Genomic DNA, 20624 nt, shown 5'->3' with positions numbered 1-20624 from the left:
ACAAAAGTTCTCCATTATCTCAGTATATGTGCAAGAACGTTGATTTTCCTTTTCTTAAATCAAAAAACCCAAATGATGTCAATATGGTAAGATGTGATGCATCTTTAAGGAAGCTAAATAGTAAACTGGGCAATTCAGTGAGTAACGGTGATGAGAGACATAATGGCTTGTTCCCACACAAGAATCACATCAGTAGGCTGAATTCATCATTGTGGGTTATGTTCCTGGAATGTGCAGAGAATTAATCAGCACACAAAACAGGGAAGAGAAACAATTTTGGCAGCTCTCAAAGAAAGAGGTGCCAGGCAGGGCTTGAAGAAAAGCAGTCAGCTGAAAAGAAGAAGAAAAAAATAAAACAAGAAAAGCCCATTCAAAGTGTTGAGACAAGTGCTCAAATGCCTCCTTTAGCAACTAGCAAGAATGTCGCCTAATTTGTAGGTCCCAGCAATTACTTGATTAAATTGTATTCAGGTGACAATGTGAAGACATTGCTCGTTTAAGGTGAAGCAGGAAGAAGAATGTTTCAGTGCATTTAATGAGAACGGGTCAGTTAAACTTCAAAGAGTGGCATCATTAGAAAAAGAGTTGAAGGGGGCAGGGAAGGTCTATGTTAGCAACAATGCTGTGTTAACGATGAACCTATGCGTCATGGGACAGTCCTGCGATTATGTAGTACACAGAAAGGCTTCTGGGCTCTATTTGCAAAAGCAGCTTTGCCAAAACCTTGTGCCTGAAACCATCCTGAACACTGGGAGCTGGATACTAGAAGCAAGAAGCAAGGAATGGTGCCATGCAAGGAGTTCAGCAGTTGGAAGCCAACTTCGTAGCTTAGCAACTAAAGCTGAAAGGGAGCTGGGAGCTTCTCAAAAAAGTGGGTGAGAGGGGCAGAAGGGGCATGCAAGATGAGAAAACAAGTTTAGATGAAAAGGGGGAAGTCGGGAGCAAAAGTATTAGAAAAGGGTGTAAGGTGAAAATACAACTAAGCCGTGTGCCAAGGTCAGGGCCCGATTTAGGTTTGATGAGGCCCCAAGCTAGTGAAGGTAATGGGTCTCTTTATATGTCCAGCTGTCCTTTGTCAACAACAAATTGTCGCTGTTTTTTGTGTTGAATATATGCTATATGGTAATTTATGGACCTAAAAGGTATCTAAAGCCATTTGCACATAACAAAATATGTATTTTATCAAAGTAATTGTTGAACTGAAATACAATTAAGAAGAAGTATATTAATTGTGAAATACAATTAAGAAGTATATTAATAGTGAAATAATTAAACTCTAACTGTGTGTAGGTTTTATTTTATTTGTTTTTTATCTTATATTTTGGAAATGTACATCCAGGTTTTTCCTTAAATTTTTTTTGGGGCCCCCCAAGAGAGTGGGGCCCTAAGCTTTATCTTATACAGTGGTACCTCGGGTTACATATGCTTCAGGTTACAGACTCTGCTAACCCAGAAATATTACCTCAGGTTAAGAACTTTGGTTCAGGATGAGAACAGAAATTGTGCTCCGGCGGCGTGGCAGCAGCAGGAGGCCCCATTAGCTAAAGTGGTGCTTCAGTTTCAGGTTAAGAATGGATCTCCGGAATGAATTAAGTTCTTAACCCGAGGTACCACTGTATGTAAATCCGGCACTGGTCAAGGTCCAAAGCAGGGAGTGATTTAGTTGCCCTGTGACATGGGCTTACCAAATACTTTTGCCAGCATAAAGCAGGGGTGGGCAACTATGGCATTGTGGAGCATCTTATGGAGGTCCACAGGGCCCCCACCCCAATTATAGAATCACACATATGGCCTTAGCTTTATAATAAATAACTTGCATTTCAAAATATCCAATACCTTGGTATTGTACAGCATTCTCAGCAGATTGGAGAATGGCATCTCTCAGAGTTTTGATCATCAGAGCCAACTGGCTTTGCTCCACAACTACAATGCATGCACACACACACGTTGAACCTCTGACCCTTTTTGAAATGCTCAAAAGTCTGCAGCACCTGGAACAGGCCAGTAATTTATGATGCATAAGAGTGCTGGAAGCTCATGCTTTAGTGTCATCAACAAGACAGTGTTCCTATCCCAGGCAAGCTTTTAAAAATTACATATATAATATTATTATATCTTTTACTTTAATGTAAGCTTCAGTCTTGAGGCCATTCCATAAGAGCACATATTTAGCCAATGAACTTGGAAATGTTACTGCATCACTCATATATAAAATCTGGTTTATTCATGTAAAGGTAAAGGTACCCCTGCCCGTACGGGCCAGTCTTGACAGACTCTAGGGTTGTGCGCCCATCTCACTCAAAGAGGCCGGGGGCCAGCGCTGTCCGAAGACACTTCCGGGTCACGTGGCCAGCGTGACATCGCTGCTCTGGCGAGCCAGAGCCGCACACGGAAACGCCGTTTACCTTCCCGCTAGTAAGCGGTCCCTATTTATCTACTTGCACCCGAGAGTGCTTTCGAACTGCTAGGTTGGCAGGCGCTGGGACCGAACAACGGGAGCGCACCCCGCCGCGGGGATTCGAACAGCCGACCTTTCGATCGGCAAGCCCTAGGCGCTGAGGCTTTTACCCACAGCGCCACCCGCGTCCCTGGTTTATTCATAGATAGCTTTAAAGAAGGTGTGACTGTCCACTAGGCATTTCCAGAATGTACATGAGGTAAATGCTCTGCTGTTTTTTTTTTTTGTGGTTTTTTTTATGGAGTGTCCATCTGGAAGCTGAGAAAAACAACAACAACAACAATATAATTTTCTCTCTGTCCTGAGTCTGAAATTGAAACGCAGCCTCTTGTGTCTGTCATGTGAGCTCCAGCTGAAGTGGGGGCAAAGGCATTCATCGCATTTTACATATTCAAACTAATAATAGTTCCAAGGCTGAGTTCCGGGCAAAGAATCCGTTCTGCCTAGAAAGTGTGGCTTTCTTACAGTGAAACGGACAAACAAAAAGCTGTGATCCCTCTGGTCTCTGTATCAAGAAATATATGCCTTGTTACCTTGGGTATACACACAATAATTTGGCCATTATAAAAGCAGTTGTTAGCTTCAGGCTGATCACACCCCATTAAATCCTTCAAATGTTCAGCAGTGTCCTGTGGCATACAGATGTGATTCCAATAATAGTAAGTGAGCTCATCCTTGGTGTAGAAGATTATTCATTAGGGAGAGAATGGTGTAACTGATATCATCATTACATCACCTTTTCCTGTGCCTTATTCTCACTGCAGCTGATAGGGAAAGCACACCTCAGTCCTAAGTTATGTCTTTTTCTGCTTTTGCAGACTATGCTAAATAGAATATTGTTTGAAAGGACGTTCTTCCTCCATTAAACCTCAGAACTGATCATCAGTGAGAAAAACACATGCAATACTGGAAATGCTTTGCTTGTGTCCCTTTTCCTCCTTAAACACAGTTTATGTTCGTCAGCAACTGCTTAGTAATGATTTTCAGCCACTGAAATACTCTTGTGATCCAATCACATGACCAAGACTGGAAACACTCTTGCAAACCAGTATACTGTAATCCCGTGACCAAAAATGGTTTACTGAAGCCTATTTGAACAAAGAGATTTAAGTTTCTGGAAATCTTTCAGCATATACAACCCAGTCAAGGGAATGATGAAATCGACCATATCAGATTGCAAGCATCTTTTGCTCTCATTAATTCCACTTCTAAAACAAAACAAGAATGTTCTGAAATAGTTGGGTAAAGTTGACTTGTGCCTTTTCTTTTATTTCAAGGATTACAAGAACACTATTCACATCTCATCTTTATACATATGAAAAGTACCTTTTAAAAAAAACCTCTGGGCATTGCAGAGCATGTTTTTACTCATCATGTGCAGATCATGTGCACAGTCTAATATCCATGACAAATGCACCAAAACATAAAGACATCTCTTGTAGAAATGTATGCTGTTCATGTTTCTGGAGGTTCGCTTGACCTTTTCCATTGTGCATCCTCAAGTGCTACTAACCTTAGGCAGCAGCTTGGACTCCAACTCAGAAAGGGACGAGGTCAGCCAGCTTGTGATCAGTGTTGTGATCAGTAGCGTAAGCAGCTGAAGTGTCAAACTTGGACCCTGATGATGACACTGAGTCAAACAGCCAGAACCCGCAGGCCCCTCAAGCCAGGTCTCTTGGAGAAAGTACCCTCTGAGCCAAATTCCCCCAAGAAACCCAACCCTTCCATAGAAGGGCCTTGTGCTCTCTTATGCCTGCTCACACCAACACAGGCAACACATCAGACAGGCCTGAATAGAGTGGCTAGATAACTACAAAAAAGTCATTGTCTCTCATTAGGCTCATTCATGCACACTGTTCCATCTTGCTTTGCCAATTTCGTTACCAGTGGGAGTGGGTCATACCAACTCTGATTGGATCTTTTCACCTTTTCAACAGACTTTGTTTGCTTTACATAGGCTCTACAGGGTGATAGCTCTTGCATCTGTTGGGCCTTTTGGCTTGGCTTTGCAATAACATCACCCCCCATACTGCTGCCTGTTTCAGCTGAGGATGCATTAAGCTGATGCGATGAAGAGCACTCTGCCCATGAAAGCTTATCCTGCAATAAACATGTTTGTCTTTAAGATGCCACAGAACTCTTTTCCTGCAACAAATTAACACTGGAATTTAGATCCCTTGCTATTCATTTCACACATACCCCATGTTCTTTTTTTTTTAAAAAAAAGTCTCTTCTTAAGAGTCTGCCATGGAACTGTCTCTAATTTCCTTTCAATTTTACAGTTTCCTTTTCTACATAAACTGGCTGGGCGTTGACCACATATTACAAATGCGAGCAAACACTGCAATAAAGCATTTCCCATTTCCCCCCCTTTTGTGTATCCTAACGTCCTGTTTGCTAGTATCTGCAAGGAGAATTAACATCTTTATTGAGTTCACAATACCCTTAGCATATACTATAGAATCTTGAAAGGGTTTTGGGTATGATTTCTGGAGAACCAGTAAATTTTTGTAGGATACTTTCTAAGGTTGTTGACACATTCCTGTCCTTGTGCTTATGACTTCCATCATAGAAAAAAAAGGAAGGAAGGAAGGAAGGAAGGAAGGAAGGAAGGAAGGGATAACAAGAGAGATATTTGAATGTCCACTTCTCGTTGGATTTTCCTTACCAGCTCCTATAGTCCTAATATGTGAATCTCTACGGCTTTATATCATGGCACTACATCCAAAGAGTCTGAATAACCTATCGGGATCAAAAAAGAACAAAGAATAATTCAGGAGTCTGATGCAAAGCCAGCTTTTATGCAAGAGTCAGAACTGTGTCAACCTATGAAACATGAAACATTTGTATGCCAACATGGTTCTTCCTCTTGAATAGGCCACCAGCGGGTGACCGTGGCCTGTCAGTTGCCTCTCGTAAGCTTCTGTACGAAATGGTTTTAAGACACTCATTTACAAAGGCTGTTATTATGGTCTATGAAGTCACAGAGTGCAGTCTATAAATGTGAGCTGGCATCATAAGCTAAAGTATTTGTGTTAGAACAGAAATAGAGATTGAGAGGAAGTTTAGCTATAAAGGCTCTGTCCTGAAAAGGAATTGATAGAAAGCTACTTCCTGGCCCTTTTACAGTGCCAGCCCTGGTGTGAATGGGGAAAATATGACATTACACTATGCATGGGCATAGGAAGCTGCTTTATCAATGGGCTGAGTCAAGCCATTGGTCTCTATAGTATTGCCTACTCTGACTGGCAGGGGCCTCCCACAGCCCTGCTGGAGATGCCAGGGTCTCAGCCATGGAAAGTGGATGCTCTGCCACTGATTAGGCTATTTATCCTACAGTTAACTATTGATATTTCCTGAGCTCTGTCTGCTGTAATGCAAAGTATCCTGAAGCTTTGGTGTGACTTGGTTTTGAATGGGCAATCAAGCCCCATCAATCTTACAAAAGGCCTTTCCTGGAAATGGAAGCAGCTCAAACGAGTTTGTCAACTCTTGAGCAGATAGAAGGACTGGGAACTCCCTAACTAAAGTGCTGGAAGAAGATATGGGATTAGACAGAATCTTGAGGTGTTGGTCTCATGTTGCATGGAGGCCAATAAATCTTCTTAAACTGGCTGCCTACACCTACAGGCTCAGCCATTACAAAAAGAACCATTATACCCCCAATAATGTCTCCTTCAAAAGGAGAAATTATATATTATTTCAGTACGATTATATATATATGTTGATTCAGAAGCAATCCCCATTGAGTTCAATATGATTTACTCCCAGGTAAGAGTGTTTGCAGCGTAAACCTCATACATCTGTCCCTGGAAATGCAGCAATGTTGTTACTCTTTCTGCCATTTTCAATATTAACATTCGGTAGCGTCTTGAAAAGAATTCTCTCCTTGGCCTTCCTCATGTAGTAGAGTAGTTGTCTGTGTTGTTGTTGTTTAGTCGTGTCCAACTCTTCGTGACCCCATGGACCAGAGCACGCCAGGGACTCCTGTCTTCCACTGCCTCCCGCAGTTTGGTCAAACTCATGCTGGTAGCTTCGAGAACAATGTCCAACCATCTCATCCTCTGTCGTCCCCTTCTCCTTGTGCCCTCAATCTTTCCCAATATCAGGGTCTTTTCCAGGGAGTCTTCTCTTCTCATGCGGTGGCCAAAGTATTGGAGCCTCAGCTTCAGGATCTGTCCTTCCAGTGAGCACTCAGAGCTGATTTCCTTAATGGATCGGCTTGATCTTCTTGCAGTCCATGGGACTCTCAAGAGTCTCCTCCAGCACCATAATTCAAAAGTTGTCTGTAGTCACACATTCCCAATCCTTCTGGGAGATATTGGGGATTGAACCTGGGACCTTTTGCAAGGAAAGCATGTGCTCTAGCTCTGAGTTATGACCCTCCCCTTAAACTGCCATGGGTGGTGTTCAGTACTCGTCTTACACAGAGTAGACCCATTATTTTAAGGCGCATGACTAATTATATCCATCAATTCCAATGACTCTTTAAGTAGGGCTTAGTTGAAGACCACTCTAAGTTTCTGGTAATTAAGTTATGATATGTGGGACAGTGGCTGGAATATTGGACTAGGACTTGGGAGCCCAAGGTTCAAACCCTCACTGGGTGATCTTGGGCCAGTCACTGTATCTCATCATAACCTACTTCACAGGGTTGTTGCGAGGATAAAATGGGGAAGAGAGGGGAAGTGCCATGTATCCTGCTTTGAACTCCTTCAAAGAGAGGTGGTCTGCAAACGTAATAAGTAAATACCTGGAAGGCAGCAGCAGCAGGCTTCTTTGTTCCCCCTTTGTTTTTGTATCTCCCTGTAGGATGCAGACAAGTTTCCCTTGCATATGCAACCTGGATGTCTTGCCTTGTAAAAGTAAGGTTTAAGACATTATAGTACAGTGGTACCTTGGGTTACATACGCTTCAGGTTACAGACTCCGCTAACCCAGAAATAGTAAGAACTTTGCTTCAGGATGAGAACAGAAATTGTGCTCCTACGGCGCGGCAGCAGCGCGAGGCCCCATTAGCTAAAGTGGTGCATCAGGTTAAGAACAGTTTCAGGTTAAGAACGGACCTCCGGAACAAATTAAGTTCTTAACCCGAGATACCACTATACACTATAATCTGGACCATATGGCCTAATACAATGATGGACTGTGGATGGATCTACATCTGTAGCAGAGATAAACTTCAGGTCCCTTTGGTATCTGTGAACCCATGATTCCAATTAGAGAGCTGTTTGGATTAGAACGTCACACTTCCCTTTTCCCTGCTGAAGATCCACACACTGTTTGACCTCTGTTAAGGCTGATGCTGCTAGCTTCTTCCACTCTTTCACCTGATTAACAGTAATTAGCCACCTGCAACTGCATTGTCTTTTCCACAAACAGTTTAAACTCAGGGGAGAAAACACCCCAAATGCTTGTTTTGAAAATGCCAGTCTGACTCCCGCAATTTTTGGCACTAACATAAAATTCTCCTTTCTCGGTTGTAAGTATGACTAGAAAGCTACATGAATGAAAGAGGGTAGTACAGTAACGATCCTGCTTTGTTTTTCTTTGACAGTCTGCTCAATTTCTCTCCTTTTCTGCAGTTTGCTTGCATGCTCTAGGCTGCATTTAGCAACTGTTACTATTCCTTAATGGGAACTGCAATTAATCTTAGTTCCCAGACATTTTGCTAGGTAAAACACTTTGTGACATAACGGGGGTGGCTCTGTGGGTTGAACCACAGAGCCTAGGGCTTGCTGATCAGAAGGTCGGTGGTTTGAATCCCCACGACGGGGTGAGCTCCCGTTGTTTGGTCCCTGCTCCTGCCAACCTAGCAGTTCAAAAGCACGTCAAAGTGCAAGTAGATAAATAGGTACCGCTCCGGAGGGAAGGTAAACGGCGTTTCCGTGCGGTGCTCTGGTTCGCCAGAAGCGGCTTAGTCATGCTGGCCACATGACCCGGAAGTTGTACGCCGGCTCCCTTGGCCAATAAAGTGAGATGAGCGCCGCAACCCCAGAATCGGCCACGACTGGACCAAATAGTCAGGGGTCCCTTTACCTTTACCTATTCTTTTCTAGAGATGAAAGACGCTGACCTATGAAGATAGTAGGTTGCTGAAAGCTATCCTCTTTGATGGCTTTTAGAAGCTTTGAACCATTTATCTGCTATGTTCAAGATGAGGACAGTGCTGTGTTGCCACTAGGCCACAAGTGATCTGATGCGGCTGGAGCTGTTCACTACTAGTCACTATATCAAACTAGTGTCCCTTCCCCCAACGGAATTATCTTGTGATCTGCATTAAAAAAGAAAGAAAGAACAAACCTCCATCTAGTTTAGTGGTGCCTGAATTAACATCACTATGCAGATAGAATTCATGGAGGCCTGCTTCCATATGCAGATCTCCCTGGCTGTTCAATAAAAAATAAGTAATGAAGCCAACATTTATTGATGACATGACTTTCTTTCTTCAGTAAAGTCCTGTGAAACCTACCCTGGACGTAGGAAATAATTTTGTTTCTAGTAGAGATGTTGCATTGTGCACTTAAGTCCACAAAAACTTATGCCGTAATAAGAGTGACTTTTTTGTTGTTATTAAACATTTGAAGTCTTTAAAACTCAGTGTCCTTAACTACTCATCCGCTCCTCCAAATAATAAAAGGTAAAGGTACCCCTGCCCGTACGGGCCAGTCTTGACAGACTCTAGGGTTGTGCGCCCATCTCACTCAAGAGGCCGGGGGCCAGCGCTGTCCGGAGACACTTCCGGGTCACGTGGCCAGCGTGACATCGCTGCTCAGGCGAGCCAGAGCCGCACATGGAACACCGTTTACCTTCCCGCTAATAAGCGGTCCCTATTTATCTACTTGCACCCTCCAAATAATAATCTTCAAATAATTCATTGTCTAATAGTACCAAGACAGAAACCATTCTAGCTTTTTAATTGGTAATTTATTTGGCAGAGCTTTCCAAACTTTTCATGTTGGTGACACACTTTTTAGACATGCATCATTTCGTGACACAGTAATTCAGCTTTACCAGCAAATCGGAGGTTAAACTAACCCCTTTCCAGCTCTGGGAGGAGCACGGGGAACGTTCGCGTGACACAGGACACACTACAGGTGACACACTGACGTGTCACGACACACAGTTTTGAAAGCTCTGGGATAAGGGTTCCCCTAACCTAAATGAATTGCAGGAATGAAATATCAGTTTAATTTCCACAGGATAGGCACAATCCAGAGAAAGGTTTGCACATAAACCAAGATTAACTGTCTCTGCTCTGTCCCTAGTAAGTTTAGAGTATGGTGGACAGAGAAAAGCCGTCTTGCAGTGAGTGTTTTGCTCTGGGCTGCTCTGATATTTCAGGCAACTAACCATTATTTCAGCATGGGTGGGGAAGCTGTGGCCCTCCAGATGCACTACTACTCGTAGCATCCCTGACTATTGCCCTTGCTGGCCAAGACTGATAGGAATCGGAGTCCAACAATAACTGGAGGGCCACAGATTCCCCAAACACTGTATTTCAAAGTCAATGGGCTCCTGATGTTCAAAAATATTTAGACCAAAGTTGCAGAGAAAGACACCCTCTCTGTTAGTAGACAATTTGCTGTAGACTATATGATGTCAGAACAATGAAAATAGTCTGTGGGAAGGCAAATTTAGCATAACTTAGAGATTTTTTTTCCAAGCACCCTTTGCATGAGCTTTAATTATATATCCAAAAGCTAGGAATATTAACTGGCCAGATGAACAGTTGATGAAAGGCAGTGCAGTAGCAGAGCCAACAGGGATGTGGCAAAAACATGACAGCGCAAGCCCATGCATGTTTGCTCAGAAGTAAGCCCAACAGAGTTCAGTGGGGTTTGCTAGCAGGTAAGTGTACACACTTTGTAGCATAGGATGGATTACAGATTGCAATCCTGTACACCAGGAATGTGGAACCTGTAACCTTTCACCTGTTGTTGGACTCCAACTCCCATTAGCTTCAGGCAACATGGCCAATAGACAGGGATGATGGGAGTTGTAGTCCGGCCACAGGTTCCCTGTCCCTGCCACACACACTTATCTGGAAGAAAGCCCCACTAAACTCAGTTGGGTTTACCTCTGGCAAAACATACACAGGCTTGTCTGTTAATTGTTATTCATGTTGATTTTTTTTATTAAAGATTTTCTTGTTTTACAGAAGTAAGTGTAATGCCTCGTATTTTTTCCATGTAACATTTTTACAAATCCGTTTCATTTGTTGAGACATTAGGGGGAGAAGGAAAAAAAGCGGGGTGGTGGGAGGGAAGATGGGTGCGGGTGGGGTCGGGTGGCGATGTTTCTATTATGCTTAATGTATGTAGGGTTTGGTGTCAGTGTTGCTTGTGCTGTTCACTTGTGTTCCTTTGGTGGTGAGAGAGGTTGGGGTTGGCCTAGGGTGTGGTTGTTTGTTTGTGATTGGCTGTGGTGATCTTTGTTTTCGTGTGTGAGTAGGATGGGTGGGTGTTTTGGATCAGGTTAGCCATATTGATTTGTATGCTGTTGGTGGATTATTGTCATTGTTGGGCTGTGTATGTGATAAAGGGGAGCCATACCGAGGTAAAGGCGTCTTCTTCCGTTTGTCCCCGTGTCAGTTTCAGTTTCTTGGTTAATTTTTCTAGTAAGGCTGTTTCCCATACTATTTGGTACGATTGGTCCATGCTTACTCCTGACAGGTCTCTCCAGTGTTTGGTTATGGTGTTTCTGGCTGCTGAAAGCAGGCAGGCTTGTCTGTTAAGAGCAGCAATACACTGGCCATCTCATTCAGACACCATTCTGTTCTCCAGTTCGTAAACTGGCATTAGGAACTAGGAGGCAAGGGACTTCTACAATGGTTTAGGGCAGTGGTTCCTAAAACAGACCACTTGCAGGAGTCATTGCCAACTGAATCATCTCTATTTGCTTAAAAAATATCCTTAGAAAGAAGCAGAGTTGACTGAATGGAAGAAATGTCAAAACAGTTTTTTTTAAAATTTGTCATATGTAGAAAAGCAGAATAGCTCTCATGTGCCATTTGGGGGATGGAAGCAAAATGCCAGACAAGTAAGCAAATGCCACACTTATGCCTTCTTACTAAGTTTAGATTTGACTACCGAAATAAAAGCCTAACACTATTCCTTTGGTTAAGAGATCAGCACCTGCCTAGGTGGTCAGCTTGATTGCTTGGTAAATAATAAGAGTATATAGTTTTTAAGTTCAAAGAAACTAGCACTGTCAACATTTAACATTGTTCCAAAACCTTGCAATTTGATCATTAGAATTTTGGACATAATTTTTCATAGGGCCCTGTTTCTGGAATCTCATGGACCTTTTGAATAAATATTTTGTGAGGTTGAAGGGAAGTTTTGTAATCTGTACAGTCTTGAAACAATCCAAAATTGCAAACTGACCTTACCAAGGTCTTAGTCAAGGAAGAAGCTCATGATTACACTGAGCTATTGATAAAACAAGAATGAGCCATGAGATTAGCAATTAACCTGTTCATTCTCACGCTACTTAGCATACTGCCATCTAATGCTTATTTAAGTGTACAGCTCCTTTGCTTCTCAGACACCATTCTGCAAGCTATATACATTACCCCCAACTCCCCTCGCCCCCCACCAGCTGCTCATACCTGTCAGGACCCAGTGTGGTAGAAGCCAAACAGCTTAGCTAAGTTTGGGTCAAGTCCATGGGGATAACTATGGGTCCAAGGGGCCCAAACAGATGTGGGCCAAGGCAGGCAGGTAGATTTTGGAATGGGTAGACGAAACATCAGAGGCAGGCAGTGAACTTCCAAGAGTTGTACTACTGCTCCCAGCAACAACCTGCTCAGAATAAGATTCAGATGCATTATATAATCTTGTTGGTTATCCAAGCCATTTGATTCAGCTGGGCTGCAGTCCCCTTTCCTGCCATGATGAAAGGGGCGCTGTAGAGCTGAGCCAGCCACTTCTTTTAACCCCCAAGCTGACCTGGTGGAGGAAAGAATAAGGTGCTTAAGCCCTGCTGTCAGATAGGCTGTTTTGAGTGCTCTAATGCCTTATGGTTTCTTGAATATAAATACATGTGCCAGACTGGCTATCTGACAAATTACGAGAAGCCCCACAACTTATATCCTAAAGTTTCTAATTAACATGCTTTCCACCACTGAGAAAGTAAAATTAGATCTAGGCACAAGATGTCACTAAATTAGAAAAAATCAACTTTACCTTCTGGCACATGATCTCCACCCTCATGCTGCTAATAGATGATGAGCCTCACCTGTGAAACTGATCCTATCATCTGTGCTGTGCAATTTGGTTTTTGTATGGGCTCTAATTATTTTAAATTTGTTACTGCCCATGTAATAAATTGTGTGTTGTAGCCATCTAAACCATACTCAGAGTAGACTCCTTGAAATTAATGGAGCTAAGTTAGCCATGTCCATTAATTTCAATACTCCTAGGACAAGCAAAGGGCCCATCTGTTTAAAAAGATCTTTGTGAAAAAGTGTTTAAAATTATATACGAATAAACGGGGGAAATGGAAAGCACACTCTCACAGGAATATAATTGTTGTTGCATATTTATACAGTCATATTAGTGTACCTGGTGTTTTATAAAATAATATAAACAAAACACAGAGAACTCTAGAGCATGAGATTCTTTATCTTAGGGCCGTGCGTTCGAAACGGGCAAAAAAAGATCCTTGCATTGCACGACTCTCATGGTCCCTTCCAACTCTAAGATTCTGTCTTGAGGAGCCTACAGTCTAAATTGTAATGTTTTGGGGCTTTTGTCTTGTGTAGGATGCCTACAGTATTTCAGCCCTGGATGTTTTGCTAACATGTCTAAGGATTTAGTGCCATCTGGAGGCTATCACATGCTATAGAAACTATTTCCAGAGAGGCGGCTGTGTTAAGCTTGCAGTGATAGCAACAGAGTCCAAGCTCTCATGGACTACAGTCCACTCCATCAGGGGAATGAAGTGTCGTTACCTGGTTGCTAGGAGGCGTGGATTGTATACAGTGGGCTGCCCAAATGTTGTGATGCTGACCATCCTAACACTGCTGGATACTGTGTCAGACTATTGATCCATCTAACAGAGTATTTTCTCCAGTGACTGTCAATGGCTCTCCAGGGTTTCAGCTTAGCTGTAGAGTATCTGCTTTGCTTGCAGAAAATCTCAGGTTTAATCCCTGGCACCTCTGGGTAGGTCTGAGAGAGAACCTTCGTCTGAAACCCTGAAGCTACTGCCATTCAATTGGATTTGGATTTGATATCCCGCTTTATCACTACCCGAAGGAGTCTCAAAGCGGCTAACATTCTCCTTTCCCTTCCTCCCCCACAACAAACACTCTGTGAGGTGAGTGGGGTTGAGAGACTTCAGAGAAGTGTGACTAGCCCAAGGTCACCCAGCAGCTGCATGTGGAGACGCGAACCCGGTTCCCCAGATTATGAGTCTACCGCTCTTAACCATTACACCAAACTGGCTATGTAGACAATACAGTGGAACCTCGGGTTACATATGCTTCAGGTTACAGACTCCACTAACCCAGAAATAGTACCTCAGGTTAAGAACTTGGCTTCAGGATGAGAACAGAAATGGTGCTCCCATGGCACGGCGGCAGCAGGAGGCCCCTAAAGTGGTGCTTCAGGTTAAGAACAGTTTCAGGTTAAGAATGGACCTCTGGAACGAATTAAGTACTTAACCCGAGGGACCACTGTACTGAGCTAGATGTGCCATTGGATTGACTCGATATAAGGCAGCTCCCTATGTCTCCCCCAGTCTTACTTGGCAATGCTGAGCATTGGCCTTGAGCTTACTGCTTTCAAATCAGGTGCTCTACCTGTGAGCCTATGGACCTTCCCCTTATCCTGGTCCTATACTACGCAAATGAGCATAACACACCTTCTGTTCAACAAGTCGAAACAAAATAAAAAAATTCCTTCCAGTAGCACCTTAGAGACCAACTAAGTTTGTTATTGGTATGAGCTTTCATACCAACGGCAGACCTACCTGTAACTGTTCAACAAGTCTTAGTCATGTGTTCTTCAGCTGCTGAAGGGGAACAAAAGGAACTTTAATCTTCTCTTCCTAGTTGGGGAATGTGTTTCCCTCAGGAAGAATGGCTGCAGCTCCTCCTAACTGGAGACCAGACGCTGAAAAGGAAAGAGAACATCCTCATACAAGATTTGTTTATAAAGCATTTTGCTTAATTGCAATGCAAGTATTGTGAATATTATCTTTTTTTCCATTCGCTGCAGATTTTTCATTATTCATTGAAATGGGTAAGAATCCAAGAACACTGGGCAAGGCCTAGCTGCTCCTTATCAAATTAACTTCTTGTCCCTTGACAGCAGTTTTCATCAGATAAAGCAACAGTCTGGGCGTGTAACATGATTCCCCCCCCCCATAGTTCAGTATCTTGTAAGAGTTTTTGGTCCCAGTAAAAGGCTTCATCACACCCAAAGACAGCACATTATTATCTAGCTCATTCTTCGCTAACCTAGGTGGACTCTAGACACATAAAAAAGATGTGAAAATGCTTTTTTGAAAAAATGTTTTGAAAAATATATTGAATTTGCCATAGCTTGCCATCGCCATCTAGTACCATATTTTTATAATGCACTTTACAATACACTTAAAACATTTTATTTGCAGCTGTATAGCTGAGTCCCTGGTGCCTTATGGTTGCTTTTGGACTATAATTCCCATCAGCCCCCAGCCAGCATGTGGAAGAAAAACAACAACACCTTGGAAAGCATACAAACTTACTGTGCTATAAGCTTCTGTGGATCAAAACCTGTTTTATTAGATACACAAAGTACTGTAACTTGGCAAATTACAAACACACACACAACAGAAAGAATAATCGTGTGTATTAACTGTTACTAAGTGAGGGCAGAAGACACATCAATGCAAAAGCCATCACTATGCAAAATTTAATGCAAACAAGGTCTACAGAAGGGAGTAAAATATACAATCAAGCGTCGGTGTGATCTACTGCCAGCCATGTAATGAATGAATGGGCAAAACAAGATGAATAGTGTTTATGCACACCTAATTACTTTCTGCAGTCAGGCAGAGCTGTTCCCAGTCTCCAGTCCAAGTCTAATGGTTCAGCAGCTTCCGTTTAGCCGCATTGATTAAGTGGACCATAATCCATGAATGATAATAAATTATTATTCATGATAAAAACAATAATTTGTTAACTTTTAAAGGAGCCACAAAAGCCTGTGTTGTTTTTTATACCAGCTGGTAAGATCTCACAAGCTCCTGCAAAATTAGGGACCCTCTTAAGTGCACCAAGGGACACGGGTGGTGCTGTGGGTTAAACCACAGAGCCTAGGACTTGCCGATCAGAAGGTTGGCAGTTCGATCCCCGCAACAGGGTGAGCTCCTGTTGCTCGGTCCCTGCTCCTGCCAACTTAGCAGTTCGAAAGCACGTCAAAGTGCAAGTAGATAAATAGGTACCACTCCGGCAGGAAGGTAAACAGCATTTCTGTGCGCTGTTCTGTTTCGCCAGAAGCAGCTTAGTCATGCTGGCCACATGACCCGGAAGCTGTACGCCGGCTCCCTTGGCCAATAAAGCGAGATGAGCGCCGCAACCCCAGAGTCGGCCACAACTAGACCTAATGATCAGGGGTCCCTTTACCTTTACTAAAGTGCCACCACTTGGGCTTGCTCCGTTCTCTCAGGATGTTTCAAATAACGAATATGGGGCAAACAAGCAATGTGTGTTCACTTTTGAAAAGAGAACAATATTCTCCTTAAATATTGTATCCTTGTGATATGTAAATTGGTAGCATATTGTGGATATTTGAGTTTTATGTTGGTTGTGGTTATTGCATTTGGGTTTTAATTGAATGGATGTTGCTTTTGTGTCTATGGCTGAAAAAGGAGCATATTAAGCCTGGCTGCTTCTGGACCAGGTAGCTTCTAGTGCTACCCAATCATCGTTCTTCCATTGCAAGTGACAAGCAGAATTGCAATTGACTTTCCAGAGTGTTGGGAGTGTTGTACCTTCTCTTTGTACATCCCATTACATTCTGTCTACACTACCTGGGCATGATACACCCATTTTATCATCACAACTCTGAGAGGGAATTGAGGCTGAGAGATACTGTGCTTGGCCTAAGATCACCCAGGGTGCTTGGTGCTATGGGAGGGGTGTCATTTGCAACTCAGCAAACATTCCACACAGATAACCGGAGTGGGGAGTGCCATTTCAAAACCCAGATTATTGGAGCATACAGTACTGGCTTGCTTGTGAGGCAGAGAAGCAAAGAAAAATGCAGTCATCATATCCACAAACATTACTCTTCAGTCACTGATTAGAGAGAAGACACTCTGCACATGCTTAAACTCCCTCTTCTCTGTCACTTCACATCTAAAGCTCATTTGCAGAAAAGAAGGATGGTTACAACTCCCAGCAACTCTTAACTACGGTGCCCAGTTATCTGATGGAACGAATTTGCTTTTATGGCATGACGTGTGTGCACAGCCCACTGAATGTTTGCAATCTCCACCCTCGAACTGGGTCTAAAAATGCAGGTCTCATGGCTTAAACACCCAGCCTAACTTTTGGACTTTTGGGGGGGGGTACTTTGTAACATTTAGCTTCAGGAAGACTTCTGGAGAGCTTGAAAGCTTGCTTTGCGGAGTTTTGTTTGGTCTTAATGAAGGTGGTGTTGCCCAGCTGTGGATTCTGAAGTTTCCAGAACCCTCATCGCCCCCTAAGCCGGAACCAAATAACCACTGAGGCTTGGCCACCAATATCACAGCTATCGCGTTGTGGCCAAGGATTCCTCCGCGGGAAAGAGCAGCTGCTTTGCTCCTCCGCCCTCCTATAAGAGGAGTCCGCGCTTCCCTGCGAGCCCCTTTGCCTCCAGGCTCCCACCCTCCCTCCCTCCCCGCCGCGGCCGCTTCCTGCAGCGGCCGAACCACAACTCCCAGAAGCCCTTTGGGTGTCGGTCTGGCTCTGAAAGTGAAAACAAACTTCAGGGCTGCCCGTTTCAGGGAGGGAAAGCGCCACATGTTTCGTTTCTCTTTTGTTTCCGCTCCGGGAGCCCAGTGATGCGTAAAGGGAGCGGGCGAGAGCCGCCTTCCCAAGCGGGGCAGCAGGAGGAGCGCGCAAGTTCTCCGCGCCGGGCTTGAAGCCAAGGAAACTCCGGCGGGAAGGCCGAGCAAGAAGCGGCAGACGCTGCCGCCGCCCGGTGCATGCGGGGCGCCTCGCAGGAGACCTGCGAACGGGAGTCCGGAGTCCGGGCGCCGCCAGCCGCCCTTGGAGCGAGGGGCTTGAGGTGCATCTCTCCCGCTTTCTCCTGAAGCATGTGGGGCTGAAGCAGCGATTTCCCTGCAACCCCCGGAGCAATAAATAAACATGGAGGCGACGGCTGCTACTGCTGCTGCAGAAGAGAAGCCAGGTGGCGAGGAGCAGAGCCCCCCGGTCTCCGTCGCGGAGGCCCCGGCGGATTCCTCCATGGACGCCTGCCTGCGATCTCAGGGGTTGTACCGCAAGCGAGTGGCGAAGGACGGGTCATGCCTCTTCCGAGCCGTGGCGGAGCAGGTGAGTGCGCAAGGTCTCCCTTTGCAAGCGGGGGGCGCGAGGGTCGTGAGAGGCGGCTTTGTTCGGGGAGAGGGTCTCTCTCCCTCCTCTTCGAGGTGCAGCTAGAATCCCCTGGGAAGGAGGACTTTGACCTGCCGGCGCGCGTCGGCTGTCTAGCTGCAGGCGGCGGAGAAAGCCGGGGGAAACGAGTTGGTGGAAGTTTTTTGCGGATCTGGGCTGCGCGGTCTCCAGGGCCAAACGCCAGCGGTTAGGGGCGCAGCCGCCCAAGGAAAGAAACCCGTCCGGGAAAAAGAATCTATGTGTGGAAAGCGGAGTTGAGCGCCCTCCGCGAACTTGTTGCACTGTTGAGAGATTTGCTAGTTGCCTTTTTCTAGTTTCGAGGGAAACGATTCTCTTTCCTCCTCTGCTCTTTGGTCACCTTCCGACAAGTTGTTTCGGTTGCACCTCCCATGTTTATTATGTTCCCAACTCCAATTTTGTAGACTTCTATTTAAAATCTGCCGGTAAACGAAAGGAGACACGATAGTTATCCTTCTTTTTGTATATGCTTGATGGGATGCTTGTATATTATTTATATACGATAGTGAAAGCGGAAAAAAACGTTAAACTTCGGTCTCCTTAAGTGCGTAGCCTGAAAACGCAAAACGCCTTGCTTCTGGTCTGCTTTATTTCTGTTGTGGCTCAGCCGAATCGTGGATCATTTATGTCCAGACTGGAATATGGCATTCGGCCTGGGGGAAATGGGTGCAACGCTGTCTGGCTTGCACAGTACAAAACACCCCCAGGGCTGCTTTGAAATTAGGTCAGCTTCCTGTCGCTATAATGACTCTGCACCTTCCCAAAGCTGAATGTAGGGGACTTTGCTTGTGCTTAGTAATACTTCCACTTCTAGGGGCAGTTGTGGGGCGATGGGGGGGGGGCACAGGGTTGGGCTGTATTGTCAGATTGATTCCTGATGCTTATAACTGAATCACTTCTGAGAACACGTTTTTTTTAAAAAACACACACCATAATTTCCGAGTTAGATTGTTGCAACAAAAAGTCTTGTGGTACCTTGAAAAGGCTAGCAATGTAATTTATAGCCTAAGCTTTTGTGAAGTCCATTTCAGCAGATGTTTTATGCCGTAACAATTTCATTAGTCCTTTTAAGGTGCCGCAAGCCTGCTGGGTTGGCTTATCAGGGTTGTCAGGGAGCAGCTGAGTGAATTAAGAACTCCTGATCAGCCTTTCTCCACCTGTGGGTCCCCAGATGTTGTGAATTAATTAGGAATCAGGTGAGTGTCTCTGTCTCTTTCTTCCCCTCCCCAGTATGGGAAGAAGGACAGAACTGAACTACTTTGCAGGATTGTTGTAAGGACAGCATAATATGTGTGCAGTGATTTGAAGCCTCTGAAGCACTAAATAGCTTTGTAAAATAAGCCCACGAAGAAGGCTGGCAGAGGGAAGGAAGTTGTATTTCTGTATTGGGCAGCAAGGAGGGTTTGCTGCCCGAGGCAGGCTGCTTTGTTTCTGTGCTGGACCATCCCTCCTGGCTATCGACTCACTTTTTTTGGGGGGGGGGCAAAAAGTTATTGAGCTTTTTTGGGGAGATCATGGGTAAAACTCCCCCCTTCAAAAAAGGAACATTATAGGTGGGGGCATACTTCTGCTGGGGGAAGCAGAACCTCAGCTAATTGAGCATTTTTAATGCTTTTCACTGGACGTGGGTGGTGCTGTGGTATAAACCACTGAGCCTTGGGCTTGCCGATCAGAAGGTCGGTGGTTCAAATCCGTGCGACGAGGTGAGCTCCCGTTGTTTGGTCCCAGCTCCTGCCACCTAGCAGTTTGAAAGCACGTCAAAGTACAAGTAGATAAATACCAGTAGGTACTGCTCCAGCGGGAAGGTAAATGGTGTTTCCGTGCACTGCTCTGGTTTCGCCAGAAGCGGCTTAGTCATGCTGGCCACATGGCCCAGAAAAACTAACTCTGGACAAACGGCAGCTCCCTTGGCCAGGAAAGCGAGATGAGAGCCACAACCCCAGAGTCGTTCGCGACTGGACTTAACGGTCAGGGGTCCTTTACATTTACTAATGCTTTTCAAAGCATTTTGAGGATTTGGGGGGGGGGGTCAGCTATATACCACAATACAAAACCATGTAAAAAGATTGAATTGAGCAACGATGTCACGCAACATAACATTCTTAAAATATTTTTTCTGAACTCTTCTGCCCACTCTTAAAGCTGTGATCTGGGAGAAGTTATTGCTCAGCTGGACTTGACTGAGGGTGGTGAGGCTTTCTTTTTGTGCCCTTCTTTGCCCGTTCCAACTGAGGGAACTGGTAGGACACTGAGGCAGTCATAGTTGTCAAAGTGAGATGGAGCAGCAAGGTATTATAGCTATATCTCTTATGACTTTCAGACTGCCAGGGGTGTGTTCATGTGGGAAATACCATTTTCAATGTCTCCCTAAACTTGAGAAATAAAGCACACATAACTAAGCAAAAGCAAGGACACACTTTTCACAGAGTGCCTCCCCCCCCCCACCAGTTTTAATTTGGGCGGTCTACTCTTCCACTTCAGATTCCACATGTGCAGATCAGGCCTCAGTTTTTGCTGTATATTTGTCTTTTATTTTGCCTTTACTACTAACGCAGCA

General features: G+C 44.5%; 1 protein-coding gene across 4 annotated transcripts in view; it reads left to right on the top strand.

The window, feature by feature from the left end:
* The window catches only part of OTUD4 (OTU deubiquitinase 4), a 71382-nt gene that overhangs the window by 27920 nt on the left and 22838 nt on the right, over positions 1-20624 (top strand). The window contains exon 1 of one of the 4 annotated variants that reach the window (XM_083457097.1): positions 17373-17989. The exons of 2 other annotated variants lie outside the window; for them this stretch is intronic. In XM_083457097.1, the coding sequence (XP_083313223.1) occupies positions 17804-17989 (186 nt within the window). In that variant the 5' untranslated portion in view covers positions 17373-17803. Of the gene's footprint in view, positions 1-17372; positions 17990-19134; positions 19264-20624 lie in introns of those variants that run through there. One more of the 4 variants, XM_083457099.1, reaches the window with a different exon arrangement.

Source organism: Podarcis tiliguerta (assembly GCF_965153285.1).
Source record: "Podarcis tiliguerta genome assembly, chromosome: 9".
In the NCBI taxonomy this organism is placed as follows: domain Eukaryota; kingdom Metazoa; phylum Chordata; class Lepidosauria; order Squamata; family Lacertidae; genus Podarcis; species Podarcis tiliguerta.
Note: the sequence above shows the minus strand (reverse complement) of the source record. Positions and strands in the feature narration are given on the sequence as shown.